Source organism: Bemisia tabaci, chromosome 4 (assembly GCF_918797505.1).
Source record: "Bemisia tabaci chromosome 4, PGI_BMITA_v3".
Taxonomy (NCBI): Eukaryota; Metazoa; Arthropoda; class Insecta; order Hemiptera; family Aleyrodidae; genus Bemisia; species Bemisia tabaci.
The window spans coordinates 53,753,576-53,771,569 of record NC_092796.1 but is presented as its reverse complement, the minus strand read 5'-3'; the positions used below and the strand labels follow the sequence as shown (position 1 = coordinate 53,771,569).

General features: G+C 44.6%; 1 protein-coding gene across 18 annotated transcripts in view; it reads right to left on the bottom strand.

Annotated features, from left to right (window-relative positions):
* Nucleotides 1–17,994, bottom strand: part of mbl (splicing regulator muscleblind) — a 302,565-nt gene that overhangs the window by 239,601 nt on the left and 44,970 nt on the right. Inside the window, exon 3 of one of the 18 annotated variants that reach the window (XM_072300064.1) lies at nucleotides 9,113–10,110. The exons of the other annotated variants lie outside the window; for them this stretch is intronic. Within the exon in view, the coding sequence (XP_072156165.1) occupies nucleotides 9,964–10,110 (147 nt within the window). The 3' untranslated portion in view covers nucleotides 9,113–9,963. Of the gene's footprint in view, nucleotides 1–9,112; nucleotides 10,111–17,994 lie in introns of those variants that run through there. 18 annotated transcript variants of the gene reach the window in all.

Below are 17,994 nucleotides of genomic sequence, written 5' to 3'. Positions count from 1 at the left end.
TCGATTTTAAGACGTTTAGGTTGTTGGAAAAATTTCATTTTAACACTCGAAACAAAACTAACACCGTTAAAAGGAATGCTTTCATATTTATATCATGGTCCAACGCTCCCCCGAAATAACCCCGATTTTTACAACACTGGTAACGAATAAACTTACCCGTCGCCCCTGACAGGCAAGCCGGATCAATTAACCAGTCAACTCTCAAGTGACCCAGACCCCTCCCCGGATAAATCAGATTTTTCTGCACGATTTTACAACACTGGTAACGATACAGTCTACGCTAGTGTCGTCACACCATGGTTGTAAAAGCATATACTATACCCCAGCCCTCGCCGTAAATTAATTCCGATTTTTCTGCACAATTTTACAACACTGGTAACGATAGGTAGGCAACCCGCAACAATTAACCAGTCGCCAGTGACGTCACACCGTGGTTGGAAAATCATGCACCATACCCCAGCCCTCATCCTAAAAAAATTCAGATTTTTCCGCACAATTTTACAACACCTCGTAACATGATAACATTGTTGCCAGATTATCGCGGAATAATTCGGATTTTCCTGCACAATTTTACAACACTGGTAACGATAGGTAGGCAACAGTCGCTAGTGACGACACATCATGGTTGCAAAATCATCCTAAAATAATCAACATTTTTCTGCACAATTTTACAACACTGGTAACGATAGGTAGGCAACCCGCAACAGTCGCTAGTGACGTCACACCCGGGTCACGTGACATAGGTCCCGTCTTAAAGGTCAAGTCCCGAAACGATAGGTAGGCAACCCGCAACCAGTGATCTCACACCGGGGTCACGTAGCTCCCGACTTAAAGGTCAAATTTGGCGGTATATCCTCATATATACACTACTGACGTCACTGTGCATTTTCTCACTTCTACATCTATTTTCATACTATTTCCCATAAAAGAAAAAAATTATAAAACACACTGTGAACTCAGCTTTTTAAGCACTTTCAGATGAAGCATGCAAATTCTCCATTTCTATTTTTTACATGGAAACAATTGTACGGCGGATTCTGGTGCGAATATCAGTGAATTTTTGGCCAAGTACGAACCAAATTCTTAAAAATTTCAAATGAATCCGACGAATCCGCACAAACGTTCTTTTGTACAAAATTAAATTGACCAGTCAAATTTGACGATAGCTGATATGGCTTTGTTCTTTTCTGCTAAACGCAGTCCAATTCACACCGTAAAAAGTCGCTTGGATCCACACTCCGGACTCACAAAAATTTGACAAGAAAAAATACTCTTGATTCAATCGTGCTTTTGCTTGAATCTAGAGCAACGTCTCTTAAATCATGCGAATTTCCTTTCGGTTCAGGCAAAAATCCGATTGAATCATGAGTATGTTTCCTTGTAAAAATTTGTAAGAGTCTGGACTCTGGATTCAAGAGGATTATTTTTTCCTGTGTGCAGTTCAGCGCGTTTCGTCGACGTCTTTATTTTGAATGTGTTTTAGAGAGTATTTTACAAAATTTCAATTTGTATTTGTTTAATTTCTCACGGAGAGGAAGGAATGCTGCTAGATAACCTTAGCCGGTATTGAGATTCAGGAAGAGCACGCGGGGCGCAAGAGGAGGAGGTGAGTAATGGCGTCAGATACGGCGAGTTAATATCATTGAAAAAAGGGATGAATGAAACAAATTAGGCGCCTCGAGGAGCGCCGTGAGAATAAGCGCGCCGGATAAATGGCCGGGTCTCGGAAAAATTGGCAGGCTAGATGACACGGATTGTCGAGGAATTGAATTTTTGAGCCCGTCTTCACTTGAGCCAATTTCCGGCTGCAGCTGCGAAGGCGGAAATTAACAGCGAGAAAAAAAGGGCGACTGGGAATACTTGATGCAATCAATCAAAATTTAGAGGATACCTCAAGCGCACGGTGCGCACCCCCGACGCCCGAGACGCGCTCGTCGCGGCGTGGAGCCGCACCTCCGCCTCCTACTCGCCTCGCGTCTCTCGCCTCCTAGACTCACGCCACCGAGGATTGTTTACAATCAACATCCTCCCGATAACCCGTCACCATCTTATCTACACTTTTTTACAATTCATATACCTAGACACTTGTAAAATTCTTCAAGAAAATCATCATTTCCGTTCCGTTTTTCTACCCTGCAGCCTGATTATTGAAATTTTTTGTTTGTCGGACGACATAGATGACATAGGTGAAAAGGCGGACCGTGATTGGTCGACTATGTCTTATCGCTGCTTTGCGTGCCAATGTCGAGGTTAAACTCACAACAAGCTAACGGCACCTCTTGAAGTTTCCGACAGTATGTCGTCCATTCCACCTGACAAAGGCACGACGAAGCACAATAAGACTTTGCCGACCAATCGCGCCGCGCCTTTAACCTATGTCATCCTGTCTACCCGACAAACTCGAAAGTTCAACAATCAGGCTGCAGGGGCCGTCCATAAATTCCGTCACCCATTAAGTATAGGGGGAGGGGGGCCTTGCGGTGGATGACGTTGGGGGCGGGGAAGGAAGGTAGGGTCTAGCCAAGGATGGCGTAAGCTTTCCGAAAGGCAAAAAGGTTGAAATCCTTGCTTGATTTTATCGATTTTCTGCGTTTTCCCAACAATGTTATTACAGCGCTCCCATGCGGAATAGGGAAAAACTAAAAAGATCAACTTGCGTATTTTATACTACAGAATATGGCCAAGTCGCTTACTAATTGCCGCCAAAATTGTCAGTTAGGCGGTGTTGTTCCTTAGCTGACGATTTGCACTGAGGTCTCCGTCGGTAGGGTAGACGTAGAACAGCCAAAAAAGCAGCAAAAAACATAATTTTAAATTATAATTTCCTAGCCCTCGAAGGAATTCTGACGTAAGATATGGATCGTTTGGGGAGGCAGACATTCTGGATGAAAAGGGATTTTCCGAAATTCATCCTGGATTTCTCCCAGGCCCAGGGAGTGGGAGCCCTCCCCATTTTCTTGAGCGTTTCTGCTCGGGTGGACACCCGCAAGGCCGCCCCCGACTCCTTCGATACACTCTTCATTATTCCCGCCAAAGTTGGGCTCGGAAACCGCGATTATCTTTGCACAAACGAGGGGAGTAAAGGCCCGGGGCCGAAAATACGGCAAACAACCCCATACCACGAGTCGGCGCCACCCCTCCGAATCGACGTGCTTTTACCGGGGGCTCACTTGAACAAAGCCCGGATGACGGTATATTTTAATCTAATTTCGATATTCCGCTTTCGCCCGGCAGAACGGGACGTATTTCTATCGAACGGAACTATGTGCATTATGACGTGAGCCCTGTTATGCACGTATTCTTATGGGTCTCATGGCTCATGTCTTAATGCACATAGTTCCGTTTGATAGAAATACGTCCAATTTGCTTCGCAGACCGAATCGATGAGTCGCGAAGTGCGTGCAGGGTTGGGGCTTCAAAGCGCAATATTGCCGTTGCGTTGAAAGTACTCCATCCGTTATTGCCGAGAAAAAATTAGAGCAGTAATTTGCACCTAAATTGCTTTCATTAAACTTACTTAATGCTTTTATTTTATTCTTCCTTTCCTTCTCTTCCTGTAGGTGAAATCGTGTGATTACGCAAAGTTATGACATTTTAATTAATTTTCCCCCTTTCATTTCGTTCTCTTATTCCGACACAAGTTGCGAATTTTTTTTCAAGTTTTACTTTCAGGAAGTTTTCCAAGCCATTTATTCAATTTACATCTACATATTTTAAACGTCCATTAAAGCTTTGTCTGTTTGTTGTGTATAGAACGTGTGTTTGCTATGATGCGTGTGTACAAGTATCGAATTCCGTTAAGAACCGATCTACCTTTCCCTTTAAATATATTTTGATGTGAAAGGAAAGCATAATCCTACTGATTGACTGATCAACAGCTTATTAATAAACCAACATTTTAAGATACTCATTGCAACGTCATTGACCTTGAGAACTACTTCTATCCTCATGGTCTCTGCGGGAGCATTTCTACATAGCAAGCGCTTTCAAGCAGAATTCAAACTGAAAAGGTTCGTAAAATTTTAACGTCAAATTAAGTTTTGGTCCTCTTCTTTACAGCGTGATTCTACGCATCCTCCTGTAGGCGATTATGAGTAAGGCGTTAAGCTCCTGCGAGTGCAAGAAATATGTGATTTAACCTACTGGTACAGGTGCACGAAAGGTGACCAAAGTTTCATCCAGAACAATTTCAAAGCTCATAAAAAGCTTCGAAAGTCGAGGCCGTACATTATGGACGGCGCGGCCCACCTCCGTAATTAATTAAATTCTACGAAGAGGGATAGGGTCGACGAAACGAACAGGGGTGCGCTTCCGAACAGGGACTCCAAACGATTCTTTAAAAGGTAATTTAAAGCCTCAGATCAAGTCGAGCCTGCTCTTAAATTCAAACCTATCCCTGCATTTAGAAATATGAATCACAGTCACATAGTCGGACTCATCCAAAATTGAGGGATCTCCCATAGTTCCGACTTCGGCTGGAAAAGAGCGAACATTTTCCTCTAGTTTTAAACCATCGGAATTTTCAAGTTACCTTTAACTTTCCTGACTTCTCCCTGATTTTATCAACGTATTAAACTTGGAATTTTTGATGCAACACACTGGAAAAAACACATTGGATCTAGAGTCCAGACTCTTGAAAACATTGACAAGAAAAAGGACTCTTGATTCAATCAGATTTAAGTTAAAATCAAAACGAAATCCGCTCAAATTAAGAGGCTTGGTTCTCGATTTAAGCTAGATTCTGATTGAATCAAGAGTATTTTTTCTTGTCAATGTTTTCAAGAGTCTAGACTCTAGATCCAATGTGTGTTTTTTCCAGTGTGCCGCAAAGTTGGAGCTATCTCGATAGAGCGAAACCGTGCTATCAGAGCCATCTGAAAGTCGCAATAACTTCATTCCGCAAATTTGTTAATACGTCTGTATCCGAGGGCGGAGGAATTCACCAAATCATGATTCTCAACCCCCTCCCCGTGCGCCACGCAACGTCACCAACAAAGAGGTGCCGGCGCAACGGTGCCACGTCTCAAGAGTGACGTCGTCCAACGGGGGAGGGGGGCGGGGGCGAGGGAGAGGCGGTGAGACCGGCAACGCGGGACGTCACCCTAATGCATACCCGTTTCCGCGCTGCCGGAAATGAACGTTTAGTACACGACGTAATGCGCTCATTGCGCTCATTCAGTCACTTAATTGCGCGAGAGAGCATTTCCAAAGTCCCGCGACGCGGGAGCTGCGCCGCTCCGATAAGAGCTTTGAGATTTCGCGCGTCGGGACGCGGCGCGGCGCGGCCACCGTGCTTTCTGCGATTGTTCCGCGCGGTTTCTTCGTTTGCGTCCCCCCGGCGTCGACTTCCTCCGCCGACAAACGCACCTCCGCCCCCCGCCGACCCCCCACGCAACATTAACAGCACGTGTGCGACGCTTTGAGTATCTTTTCACGTGCAGGCGTAAAATGGGGCGAGGAAAGCTTGTTCCCCGACGACCGTGTCTGACACTGCTCCTCCGGGCCTCTGCTCGAGATATAACCGCGCGCCGTCGACTTGCTCGGCTCGAGGCCTTGTTGCAAAATTTAACTACGCTTTAAAGAGAGAGTATTACTTAATACTTGGGAACACTCTCTGGTAAAAAAACACATTCGATCTGGAGTCCAGACTCTTAAAAACATCGACAAGAAAAAATACTCTTGATTCGATCAGATTTAAGCTTAAATCAAGAACCAAGCCTCTTAATTTGAGCGGATTTCCTTTTGATTTAAGCAAAACTCTGATTGAATCAGAGTCCTTTTTCTCGTCAATGTTTTCAAGAGTCTGAACTCTAGATCCAATGTGTTTTTTTTTTCCAGTGATACTTGGGAACACTCTGTCAAATGACGAAACGAAAATGCGCTCCTCGCATCCATCTCTGCGCTTAAATTTAGACACATTTTTGTTGGCAAAAAACAATCGCAATAGTTGCTGAAAACAAGTAACAATCGAGTTATGTTGCAAGTTGTTTTGTGTTGTAGGGGCGGGGCTTATTTTTGCGCACAATATGTGGGAAAGCCAACGATACATAACTCTCTCTATTGGTAAAAAACACAAATTCTTAAGAGAGCTCACGTATTCTTTCGTTGATTGCCAGACGATCGCAGTTTCCAACAATTTTTGGTATTTTAAGGGGTGTCCACCTTGGCCTAGGGTTATGCACTTGCTAAGAGGAGTTCCTAGGTTGCTTTACGTAGCTTTATAAGAGAGGGAGGGGGAGTCAAAAATAACGAGAGAGAGGTGATCTACTGGGAGAATTCGACATTCTTGACTGAAAATTTCACTAATTTTTCGTCTGTTCTCAAGGAAAAACCAGGCATATTTTAAACAAAAATTGCACAAGTTCACTTTCGTAAAAAATTGAATTTTTTGGGTCAATTTAGCAACCTTGGAATGGAGTTACGCTCCTTCATCCAGGCAACGACGAAAATATCCAAAACGAGAAAAAATTTGGGTAGCATTTGTCATATTCTGGTTAATTAACGGCACAACCAGACTGTATGGTAACTTCCACTAAAATTACTGTCACAGTAAGGAAAACTCTTTTGTTATTTTCATGATAATTTTGATGAGGATTACCATGGTTGTGCCGTTTATTAACCAGAATATGGTAACTTCTACCTAATTTTGTTTCCGAAAATCTAGGTGCGCGCAATCCGACGCGGGCAGCGTGGAAAGCCGACAACCGGTATGACTCGGCGGAAAGCGCGCCGATGGCGGCCGGAGGAAACGAACGGCCGAACAAAAAAAGCAATAAGTGCCCGGGTCCCGAGGCAAAAGGCGCTGCAGGACACGCCGAAGAAAAGCCGCCGAGGAGGGGGGCGGGGGGGAAGCCAAGTCTTCTTCTCGGATAACTGATGTAGGGCCCAAAGACAAGATGACGTTTACCGGAGGGGGCCAAAGTCAGGGCGGTGGAGGGGGGGGGGGGCGGCGGCGGCACGTAAACTCACTAAAAGCAAAGCGGAGTCAAGAGACGGAGGCTTGGGAGCTGAGTAAAAATAATGGGTTAAAAAAGGGGAGCGGGCCCGCGGAGCCACGGAGCCGGGGCTGGGGCCGCGACCAGGCCGGGCCGGGCGGGGGAGAAGAAAAATGAGAGGAATAAACACAACGCACCGAGTTGCAATAAGATACGAGTTGAGCGAGCGGCAAATCGCCCCACCGAGGGGGGTGCCCGCGAGGGATGGGGGGTGGGGGGAGCCGCGCGCGGGGATTAATGGTGCGGGGCTAAGAGAGCGAATATGAAGAGCGAAAGCGCCGCCAGGGTTGCCATACAAACTCAAACTCTCGCACTTCCTTCACCAAATTTTTTTTGGAAAATTACTCACCTCAACTATAAAGGGACAGTACGGACATATCGGTAATTTTGAGGTTAGGTTATGGAGCTTTTATGGCCCAAAAGGGCAGCCAAATTCAATTCAAATTATCCAGTGAGATTTGGGCTACATTTTGCAATTTGGAACTATAAATTCTAGCCCGCTTTAAAAACAACGTATATGACATTAGTTTCCCTATGCACAGAAGTGTTTTTCCAGAAAAGCCAGAATTCATAGCTCCTAATTGCAAAATGCAGTCCGTTTAATATTACAATATTTACGACTCATCGTTTGACTTCGTTAGTATTTGCATGAATTTACCTATGTTCGCTCTTTTATGAGCACTCGGGGACATCTCCGATTCCTTGAAAAGTGAAATTTCATGGTCAACGAAATTTCAATGATTTAACGGTAAACAATTTAAAAAATGTATAAACTGCAGAGGCTTCAGGAGGCTTGAGTACTAGAATGTGTTCGAAGAGGTAAGAACGGAGCCGATAGGTTTTGGTCTTTCATGCAGCTAGCGCCCTTTTTTTTAAGATAAAGCTTGATTTTATTTCTGGTTGTAGTTGGAACACAACTGTTTTCATAAAAATTCTCATCTGCATTCATTCTCATCATTTTAATTCTGGACTCATCCAGATTTCCCCTGACTCGAGCGCTGCGTGGCCTCGAGAACCTCAATATTGATTTCCGTGCATGACTGGGCAACGCAGCCACGGTGTGAGTTCCCGGCGCCCCCTCCCGGCCCCTGCCAAGATAAACATTCTTGAGGGAACGTGCGTCTTTTGGCTTTTCCCGTGGCGTGGCGTGGCGCGGCGCGGAAAAACCGCCGCGATTGGGGGTAACGTCGTTGCTCGGCTAACTTTCAATAACGCCGGCGTCGATTTCTCACGTCTGGCTGCGGTGCGACGCGCGCGCCGCGCCGGACGCCTCGCGGTGGCTCGCGAAAACCTTGGTGACAGGACGCGGCAGACGCGCGGGATATTGAATTTAAGCCACGTGCACCGTACTCGCTGACGTCCCCGATACGTGTCCTCGCTCACGTCTGGAGAGATACCGTCGCTCCTCCAACCTAAGGGCGGAACTCGATTTCCGTATGAGCCCTGGAGAGCATGGATTCATATGTGAAACAAGGCTCACAAGGAAATTGAGATACGTTCTTACTACGTCAGAGCGGCGACGATATTGCGGGAGCAGGCGCAAGACGCTTTGCATCTGTCCGTCATTTCCCGCGTCGCTCCACGACAGCCGCAGAATGGTCGCGAAGTTTCCTCGGGGAACCCAAGGTCGAAATTCCCCCAAGGAGCGGGGTCCGGGGCTAATGCACACTGGGCAAAAAAAACACATTGCATCTAGAGTCCAGACTCTTGAAAACATTGACAAGAAAAAGGACTCTTGAATCAATCAGATTTAAGCTTAAATCAAAAGGAAATCCGCTCAAATTAAGAAGCTTTGTTCTTGATTTAACCTTAAATCTGACTGAATCAAGAGTATTTTTTCTTGTCGATGTTCTTATGAGTCTGGACTCTAGATCCAATAAGGTATTTTTTCCAGTGCGTCGTATTCGATGGTGGTTCAATGTATCCTTTGCTTTGGAGCAATACGACATTACCTCAAACAAATATTAGGATTCAAGTTACAAACGCTGAAAACGAGAGAATTCCTCACAATTTCACTTTTCATTGTCATTACGTACTCATAGGAATCAAAAATTTATCACAAAAAAAGCGTTTCCTCGGATTACTCAATTGACTTTTGAGGCTGTTTATGTTTTGAACCAATCGATATCGATACAATCTCACCTGTTTGATGTATCGAACACGATCTATAGGAGAAGCCCTCGGAGCGGCGCACCGCGGCGGTCGCGTCATAGCGCCTTCAAGACCGCATGAATACTTTACGCATTGCGTCAAACACAATGCGGTCAATGGTCGGCGTGGGCCGCATATTAGCGCCTTCAAGACTGTGCGAATACTTCACGCATTGCGCCAAAACCCAGGTTGTGGTTTCCTCAGATTACTCGATTGACTTTTGAGGCTATGTTTACATGTTGAACCAATCGATATCGACACAATCTCACCTGATTGAAGTATCAGATACGATCTATTCATTCCCAAAAATTACGAGAGATGTTGCTCTTTGGTGAGAATTTTCCAAACAATTTCACTTTGACACATTGGCATGTTTTGAGGGGCACATTTTTTAATCTAGTTTTACGAACGACATTTAGGCAGAACAAGACTAGGCGGGGCTCTTTATCCTGATGGGGTCCGCTTCAACGCAGTTTACGCACTTCTCAACTGTGACAAAAGATCCGCCATCTTCCATCTTGCATTTACTGTCCTTGCGAGAATGACGTCAGATGATCTTCCATCACGGTCTAAAAGTGCGAAAACTTATTTGACGCGGACTCTATCTTAGCCAGCATATACAACTCATTGAATTAGGCTGTTGATGATCCTTTGATACAACTAATCGTGCTCTGTGGACACGCGTGTTGCATACCAAAAAACGGAAGGCGCTTCGCTCCGGTTAGTCTAGTCCGTAAAGCAGTACACGCAGCAGTGTGCGTGAATATGTGTCATTTTGATTGTTTTTTTTCTCATTAGAGCGTTCCAAAATCACTGACTAAGTCAATAAATGTGAGTTTTTATCGTTAATAAGAGCTAGACACTTTTTAAAATAATGCATTTGCAAACTACACTTAAAGAAGTGAAAAAAACTTACAAGGTTCATTTGCAGCGAAGGAGTCGGGAATGAATAAGAAAAACATACCTGGAACAGAAAAGAAACAAAGAAGTCTATTAGTTGACCGTTTTTGTGAATGTTTTGATTGTTGAGCACTGGAGAGAGAAAGGGGGAAAGAAATCGGCGTTGAAGGCGACAATTAGACGGGGAAAAAGCGAGACTCGAGGTGCGAGAAACAAAGCTAGACAGGGAATCGGACAGTTCGATCGACCGTTGTCCGCCTATGTAATCACGCCCGATGACGAAACTCGGAAATGTACAGCCACACAAATTACCGGCCCCCCGACCCCCCTCGTGTTCAGGTGAGTTTCCGCAATGCCAACAGCCCGTTATGCTCCACGGCCGAAATACTGAACCAACTGCACGACCGGCCACTCACCGATTCACTCTTGCTCCAATCAGAGGAAAATTTCGTCAAGAGAACCAAGGAGCGATATTCCAGTCTCACCATACAATTTGGTTCTCGTAGGCATAATTTTCCTTATACAGTTTTTTCATTTCTAAGCGCCTTACATTGGAAAAAAAAACCACATTGGATCTAGAGTTCAGACTCGTAAAAATATCGACAAGAAACAAATACTCTTGATTCAATCAGAATCTAGCTTAAATCAAGAACCAAGCCTCTTAATTTGAGCGGATTTCCTTTTGATTGAAGCTTAAATCTGATTGAATCAAGAGTATTTTTTCTTGTCAATATTTTCAAGAGCCTGGGCTCTAGATCCTATGTGTTTTTTTTTCTTTCTAGTGCATGGTGCCTTAAGTGAAATTAAAATCATGAAAACAAAACCCCCGAACTTTAAAAAATGTATATCCATTAGCCTGGCAGAACCGAACCGATTATTTTCCAAATAACGTGAGCGCCAATATCTATTTTGGTCGTAGAGGGGTTGTTTTCCCTTTGTTTTCTCTGGTATACGATCCTGTCTGATTTCAAAATAGTCTTCTAAAAGAACATACATTTTTTTTAAATTCCAAGATTGCCAACAAAGCGAATAAAACGGGTTTCCTTGTTTTTCTCGCATTCGCAATTTTGGCACTTACGTGATTTGGAGAACAATCGGTTCAATACATGTGATGATATTTAACAACCTCAGTTTAGGTCCATTGAGTGCTGCTATCATTCAGGCACCACGACAATTTTATCGCGAGGACGGGAGGAAAAAACTAAAATATCACTTCCTCCGAACTGCTGTCGTTCGTCATCCTCTCCCGAACTCGGCGCTTCCGCCTCTGGTTCTTTATCGTCAGTTTCGGGCGGAAGAACTAGAAAACCACCAAATCGGCGATCAGTGACAATGATTAGCAGCTCTCGGCGACGAATAATCGGAGGAAACTGTCATTTCCGACCGATTCGCTCGTCATGCGCCGGCGGGAATTTTCCCGAACCCGCGCTGAAGTACGGACGGATTCCGCGATCCGGCATTGAACTCGGAACGGAACGAAATCGGACCGAGTTACTGTTGTTCGCCCCTCGAATCTTGGAACAGCGCGAGACGGGATCTCAGGCAGAGTTCCGGTTCCATTAATTGGTCCGATCGAGACGCGAAACGGAGACGATGAGCGCTCACTGAGAACTCATCGTATTGGAGCCGATGAACCACCGAGACATTACTCAACGAGTATCATTTAAAGCACACTGGAAAAAAAAACACATTGGATCTAGAGTCCAGACTCTTGAAAACATCGACAAGAAAAACTATTCTTGATTCAATCAGAATCTAGCTTAAATCAAGAACCAAGCCTCTTGATTTAAGGGAATTTCGTTTTGATTCAAGCAAAAATCTGATTGAATCAAGAGTATTTTTTCTTGTCAATGTTTTCAATAGTCTGGCCTTTGGTTCTAATGTGCTTTTTTTCCAGTGCAAGAAATCTCACTTGATGGGGTTCATTGAATCGAATGTACTGATAAATCAGTATAATTTTATGAAAACAGATAAAAAGAAGGAAAAAATCGAAGAAATAAAAAATAAGAAATTAAAGTATACTCTATTCGGGCCCAGAATGTAAAGAGCATTAATCAGCAGGAGGATATGATGATTTTCTCTGGCATTCAAATAAAACTTCCGCTTTGATTTTTTTCCTTTAAATTACTCAAACTTCTGCTAAACGCTAAACATATTGGATTCCTTGACTTTCCCGGAGACCACCGGCACTTATGGCAACACCGCAGACGTCATGAACTGGCAACTCTGCATCATTAATGAATAAGCGTGACAAGTGACGAGTCTAAAGAAGTGGGAAGGGGTACGTCTGGACGAGATAAAGTCGGCGTGGGTGGGTACAGGGTAGAAGGTACGCGCACCTAAAAAAAGGCTGATCTAACGAGACGGCCAGCACTACAACAGGAGCCTGTAGATGCGCGGAGGTGGGAGGGGAGAAGGTGCAGGACCAACCATGGGAAGCGGACAAGTCGGAGAGGGGAACAAGTGGTGACGACCGGGAACATCCCGGGGTGGCGGGTGGGTGGAGGATCCAGACGGCCCGTGATAAAGGGAAGAGACACGGACCTGTGGCGCGGTGGCGGTGGGGTGGGGGAATGATGCTCCGCAGCCATGCAGTGCACGGTGTCTTTACCGACGGGGACTTGGGGGATTATAGAATTAGTTCCTTCCAACACCTAGCGACTCCGGTGCCAGGTGTAGTGACCATCGGAGCCGGACGAGCAAGTCATTCCGGTGAACAAAAAGTTGGGCGCCGACCTGTCTTCTTTAGAGGGTTTCTTATTTGGTCTTGTTTCCACGGAACGTTATCGTGAGATTTGTCCCAGGGAAAAGTCTCACTCGCCAAGTTGGAAAAAATATTGACTGACTTAATATTAATCGCAGTACCAAGTCTGCAGTGCGTAAAAACGCCGTATGAGCAGTCGGATGTTGCCAAGTTTCCTCTCAGAAGATATTTATTTTCGATGATATTATGAAAATCTTTCCTCGGAATTTTCAGACTGTTTTAGATCAAATTACGAACGAATCCTCTGAAAAATTAGAAGTGAGACTGCCACGAATTTTTCTGAAAATTCGTGACATGTTAGAGGAAATTTGGCAGCGGCCGATGGCTCATAAGGCGTTCTTCCTAAACACGGCAGAGGTATGGTCCTTGCACTCTTTAGAGATTTAAGACTGGAGTGCCCATATGATGGAGTATGGCCAAGTCAAAATATAGAGCTCTCAGGGCCTGAGCCCCAAAGGGGCAGCCAAACTTCCTAGACGAGAAACACGAGGCAAATTCCTCTATCAATCTTCAGATTCGAATATGAGACCAAATGGCCAAGAATGTTAATGAAAGCGTGCCTTTCCGCAAAAATGAGTAACTTTATGCAAAAACTAACAAGGGAGTCTACGAAGTGACATCCTGGGATTGGGTTCATTTTGCTTGTACATGAAGAAGAGACAAATCTAAGGTTGACGTATTTTTTTTTAGCCGCCACCTCCCAACCGTTCTCGAGATATCGATTTTTAAAGTTGCGATTTTTGCACGTTTCCGCGCGGAGTTCCGGCGAGTCAACTGAGCGCCGGCAAGCTGCACGAAGCGCGTTTCCTATCAGCGCTGCAGACCGGCCATTCTTATCAATAGTTCCGTGGCCGAGTGGTAGAGTGTTCGCCTACCGTTCCATAGATCGCGGGTTCGAATTCCGCTTTGAGCCGTAACTTATAGGGTACGCCGCAATGCGTTTTTACAAGTTTTCTTTATTTTTATCACACACCAAGGGGTCCGCCCCCTGGCCGCTACGCGGCCCAACCCCCGGGGCGAAAAGGCGCGCTTCGCGGCGAGGGGAATCATCGAAATCGACCGTTGACGGTTGCAAATTCAGAGTAAGGAAAAAGTCATTAAGAATATAGTGTGGTGGGAAATTTTTATTTGAAACATCATTTTATCATTCAATTAAAATTATTTACCCAGTAACCGTCAACGGTCGATTTCGATGATTTCGCTTGCCGCGAAGCGCGCCTTTTCGCCCCGGGGGTTGGGCCGCGCAGCGGCCAGGGGGCGGACCCCTTGGTGTGTGATAAAAATAAAGAAAACTTGTAAAAACGCATTGCGGCGTACCTATAAGAGCTGCGGCACGAAGCGGGATTCGAACCCGCGATCGATGGAACGGTAGGCGAACACTCTACCACTCGGCCACGGAACTATTGATAAGAATGGCCGGTCTGCAGCGCTGATAGGAAACGCGCTTCGTGCAGCTTGCCGGCGCTCAGTTGACTCGCCGGAACTCCGCGCGGAAACGTGCAAAAATCGTAACTTTAAAAATCGATATCTCGAGAACGGTTGGGAGGTGGCGGCTAAAAAAAAATACGTCAACCTTAGATTTGTCTCTTCTTCATGTACAAGCAAAATGAACCCAATCCCAGGATGTCACTTCGTAGACTCCCCTTGTAAATTAAATTGTGGAGCCAAGAAAAAAGAAGGTTTTCACACATTACCTGGAGGCTTACGCTTGAATACTACGAAGAACTAAGAAATGATACCTCACAGTTTTCCTTTGAGAGCAATTTAGAAGATCCTACTTTTTGCGAGTGAAAAAGCGTTTACGACTGTGCATCGTGTAATCCAAACATCTTATTGCGATGAGGTTTCACAAATATAAAATTACTAGGGGGCTACGCCCCCTGGCCGCTACGCGGCCCAACCCCCTGAAGGCGCTCCGCGCCATTAATGGGCCGCTTCGCGGCCCTATTTTTACCCTCCTATCAGTGTTAGTTTTATTTTTCCCCTAAAAAATTACGATATGAGGTATACTTCAATTTTAAACTTTACTTAAAATTACTTTAAAATTAAGAGGACGCGTTTTAGAATGACTGCTTGATGAAATATTGCAGTAAAACAATGAGCAATGATAGTCAGGCAAATGTTTTCATGATTCGGGGATCGAACCCACACCCAGTAAAATGTGGACGCATTCGACGTCTTAGAAGACTCGGCCACCGCTCAGCGTGAGATCTTAAGCGCGAATCTTGTGTAGATAAGTGTAGAGCTGATGCGCAGGCTACACAGCTACTGCGCAACCTCCTCGACCACTGCGCATCCTCCCGCGCATAGCGGTAGCAGTACCGGAGCATTCTGTAAACTCACTCACTTTTATAACGTGATTTTAAAAAAACCTGGGTCCTTTTTCCAAAATCTGATTACAGCGGGCTCATCTAGGGCCTATTACCTGTCGATTTACGCAAAAATCATGGAAATCGGCCCGGTAGAACGCTCAAACGAACTATGACAAAAAGTATAAATTTACATTGTTTAAATGGGAGAATGCGCAACTTTACCACGTAATATAAAAAAACCTGGGTCATATTTTGAAAATCTGAAAAGAGTTGGCTTATCTAGAGACAATTGCCCGTCGATAGCCGCAAAAATCATGAAAATCGGCCCGGTAGAACGCTGGAACTAAGCGTCACCAGTTTCGCAAAATTAGGAGGTCTTGGAGCTTATAGTATAGATTTTCAAATGAGCGAGACCTTTTCCGAAAGTACATTTACGACGTAAAGCTGATCTCCGTTGGAGCAATAACAAAATAAAAAGCACAACATTACGAGAAAGCACTGAGCAAGATCCCTTGCGGCAACGGTTGGCTCGTTTGTAAAACGGGATCGCAGCTTTCGTTGGAGAAATAAACACCTGTGCCTGATGTTGTATAGCTTCCACTTCTCGGAAACAGGGCGAACGCACTGACGTCATTCCAAGATAAGATCCGAACGAGGCTATGAGGAAGATAACTCTCGGGATGATGAGGGCGACTGCAAATTGGACGTATTTCTGCCAAACAGAACTATGTGCATAAAGACAAGAGCCCTGAGACCCATAAGAATATATGTATAACAGGGCTCACGTCATAATGCACATAGTTCCGTTTGGCAGAAATACGTCCAATTGTCGTTTCTAGCATGAAGGAACGTAACTCCAATGCAACGTTGCCAGGTTTTTCCGCAAAAGTTGCATTTTTACCAGGAGAATTTATCGGATTTCTGACTGAAAATTTCACTAATTTTCAATTTGATCTCGTGCAAAAATCAGAAAAATTTTCGATGAAAATTATGCAAGTTTATTCTCTTGAAAAATGGAATTGTTTGACAAATTCTGCAACCTTGGAATGAAGTTACGTTCCTTAATGTGGAAAACGACAAAATTTCCTCGTTCGTTTTTTATCGTTTCTGTCCTTGACGATGTTGCCGTCCTCGGATACATATTGCATATCGCACCTTGTCAAAGCCATGAGTGGAAAAATGTGAGATTTCCGAGGTCAATCGAGCAACACCCGGCCAAACTTTGCTCTCAACAGACCGTTTTATTCTGCCATGCCGAGTACCCAAATCTTAGATTGCTCTTTAATCGTCGGACGATTGGCACAAATTGAATCCGTCGCTGGCGCTAACACGCTGATGAATAGATCGTAAACGTACCTTAGGGGTGGGCAGAAGAAAAATTGAAAAGGTATTACATCAGAGACCGCACGAATAGCTTCAGGAAATGTAACTGCTGCCCATAATTTATCAGTTGCGCTAGTCATAGCATTTGGTTTCAATGGTCAAATCCTATACTTGGATAGGCCAGAAATCACAAAAAAAAAAAAAAAAAAAAAAAAAAAACGCGATGTCTCTAAGCGGGAATACATCATTTTTGAGGGCAGTCATTATTTATTTTAAATGCGAACACTAATATACCTATCACAAACTTGCACTTTAACATAATGCAATTGCTGTCGATGACGTCACACAATAGTTTCAAGATGGGCGACCATCCGTCAAAATTCAGACAATTGGCATTCAGAATTACCAGCTTATTCGACCGAATCTATAAAACCTTGAGGTGACGGCAGTAACACGCGCAACCGTACCATTGGTGACATGGATAGTGAAAGAAATTAGATTCGGCAACTCGAAGGCAACGTTCAATTATGAAGCCTATATCTACCGAGAGTGATAATAGGTCCGACACCTGGGTAAGCGCTCGCTCGGGGAACGAGGGAGAACAGCCCATGTTCGTGGGGTTGCCCGTGCGAATCGCGCGGTTCTCACGCGCTTTCGCGAACGGCTCGAACGCTTCAATTAAGCCCCTCGCATCCTCGTCGAATTCGAGTTTTTAAGCTCCTCGTTTACGGGCCGGTCCCTGATCGGCGCACAGTGGACCGAGGCGATGCTATGTGAGAGATCGGACAAAATGTGGTAACTTAAAAAGCTCTTAACCTCGCTATAGCGGGCGATCCAAAGTCCCTCACACCACTTTCGCCCCAGGGTTCCGGTCACTTTTGAAATTTTCGGGGGTCTCAAAAATCATTTCTTTGACCTAATCGGATGTTAACTTAACAGTCAAAACCAAGTCCTTAATTTGAGCGGACTTTCCTCTAGATTTCAGCAAAAATTCTGTATCCTCGACAGACAGATTTTGTCTTGATCAGTACTCTTTCCAAAATTAGACTCAATTAAAAGTATTTGTATTTTCACAGAATGTGATCCAAATCTAAAACAATCCGACTTTTGCGCGGATTTCCGCACTTTTCGGTATTGGTCCGCCTTTAAATTCTTCGATTCGGACTCAAGAAATTCCTTACTTGTAGACATCTGAACTCTCGCAAAATGTCAAGTCTCTGTCTCAATTTATTCAAAAGTTACACAAGGGTGATCCCTCATGCTGAAAAATTTGAGTGCCGAGAAAGCAGAACTTCCCGGTTTTCGAGCATCAATTTTCAGATCAATCCTCTGATTTTCCTGCAAATTTTTCATTCCCTGACGAATCCCGATACTTCCCAGTTTTTCAGGTCCTATACACCGTGTTTTAGAAGCAGTGCCATTGGCGGTTTTCTTATAAAACGATCTTCTGGAAACACCCTTAGACTTTAAGATATGACGGAACACAACATCGGAAGTTACAGTTTTAGCCAAAAAACCCATGTCCGACCTTCCTCCTCGACTCAATCCA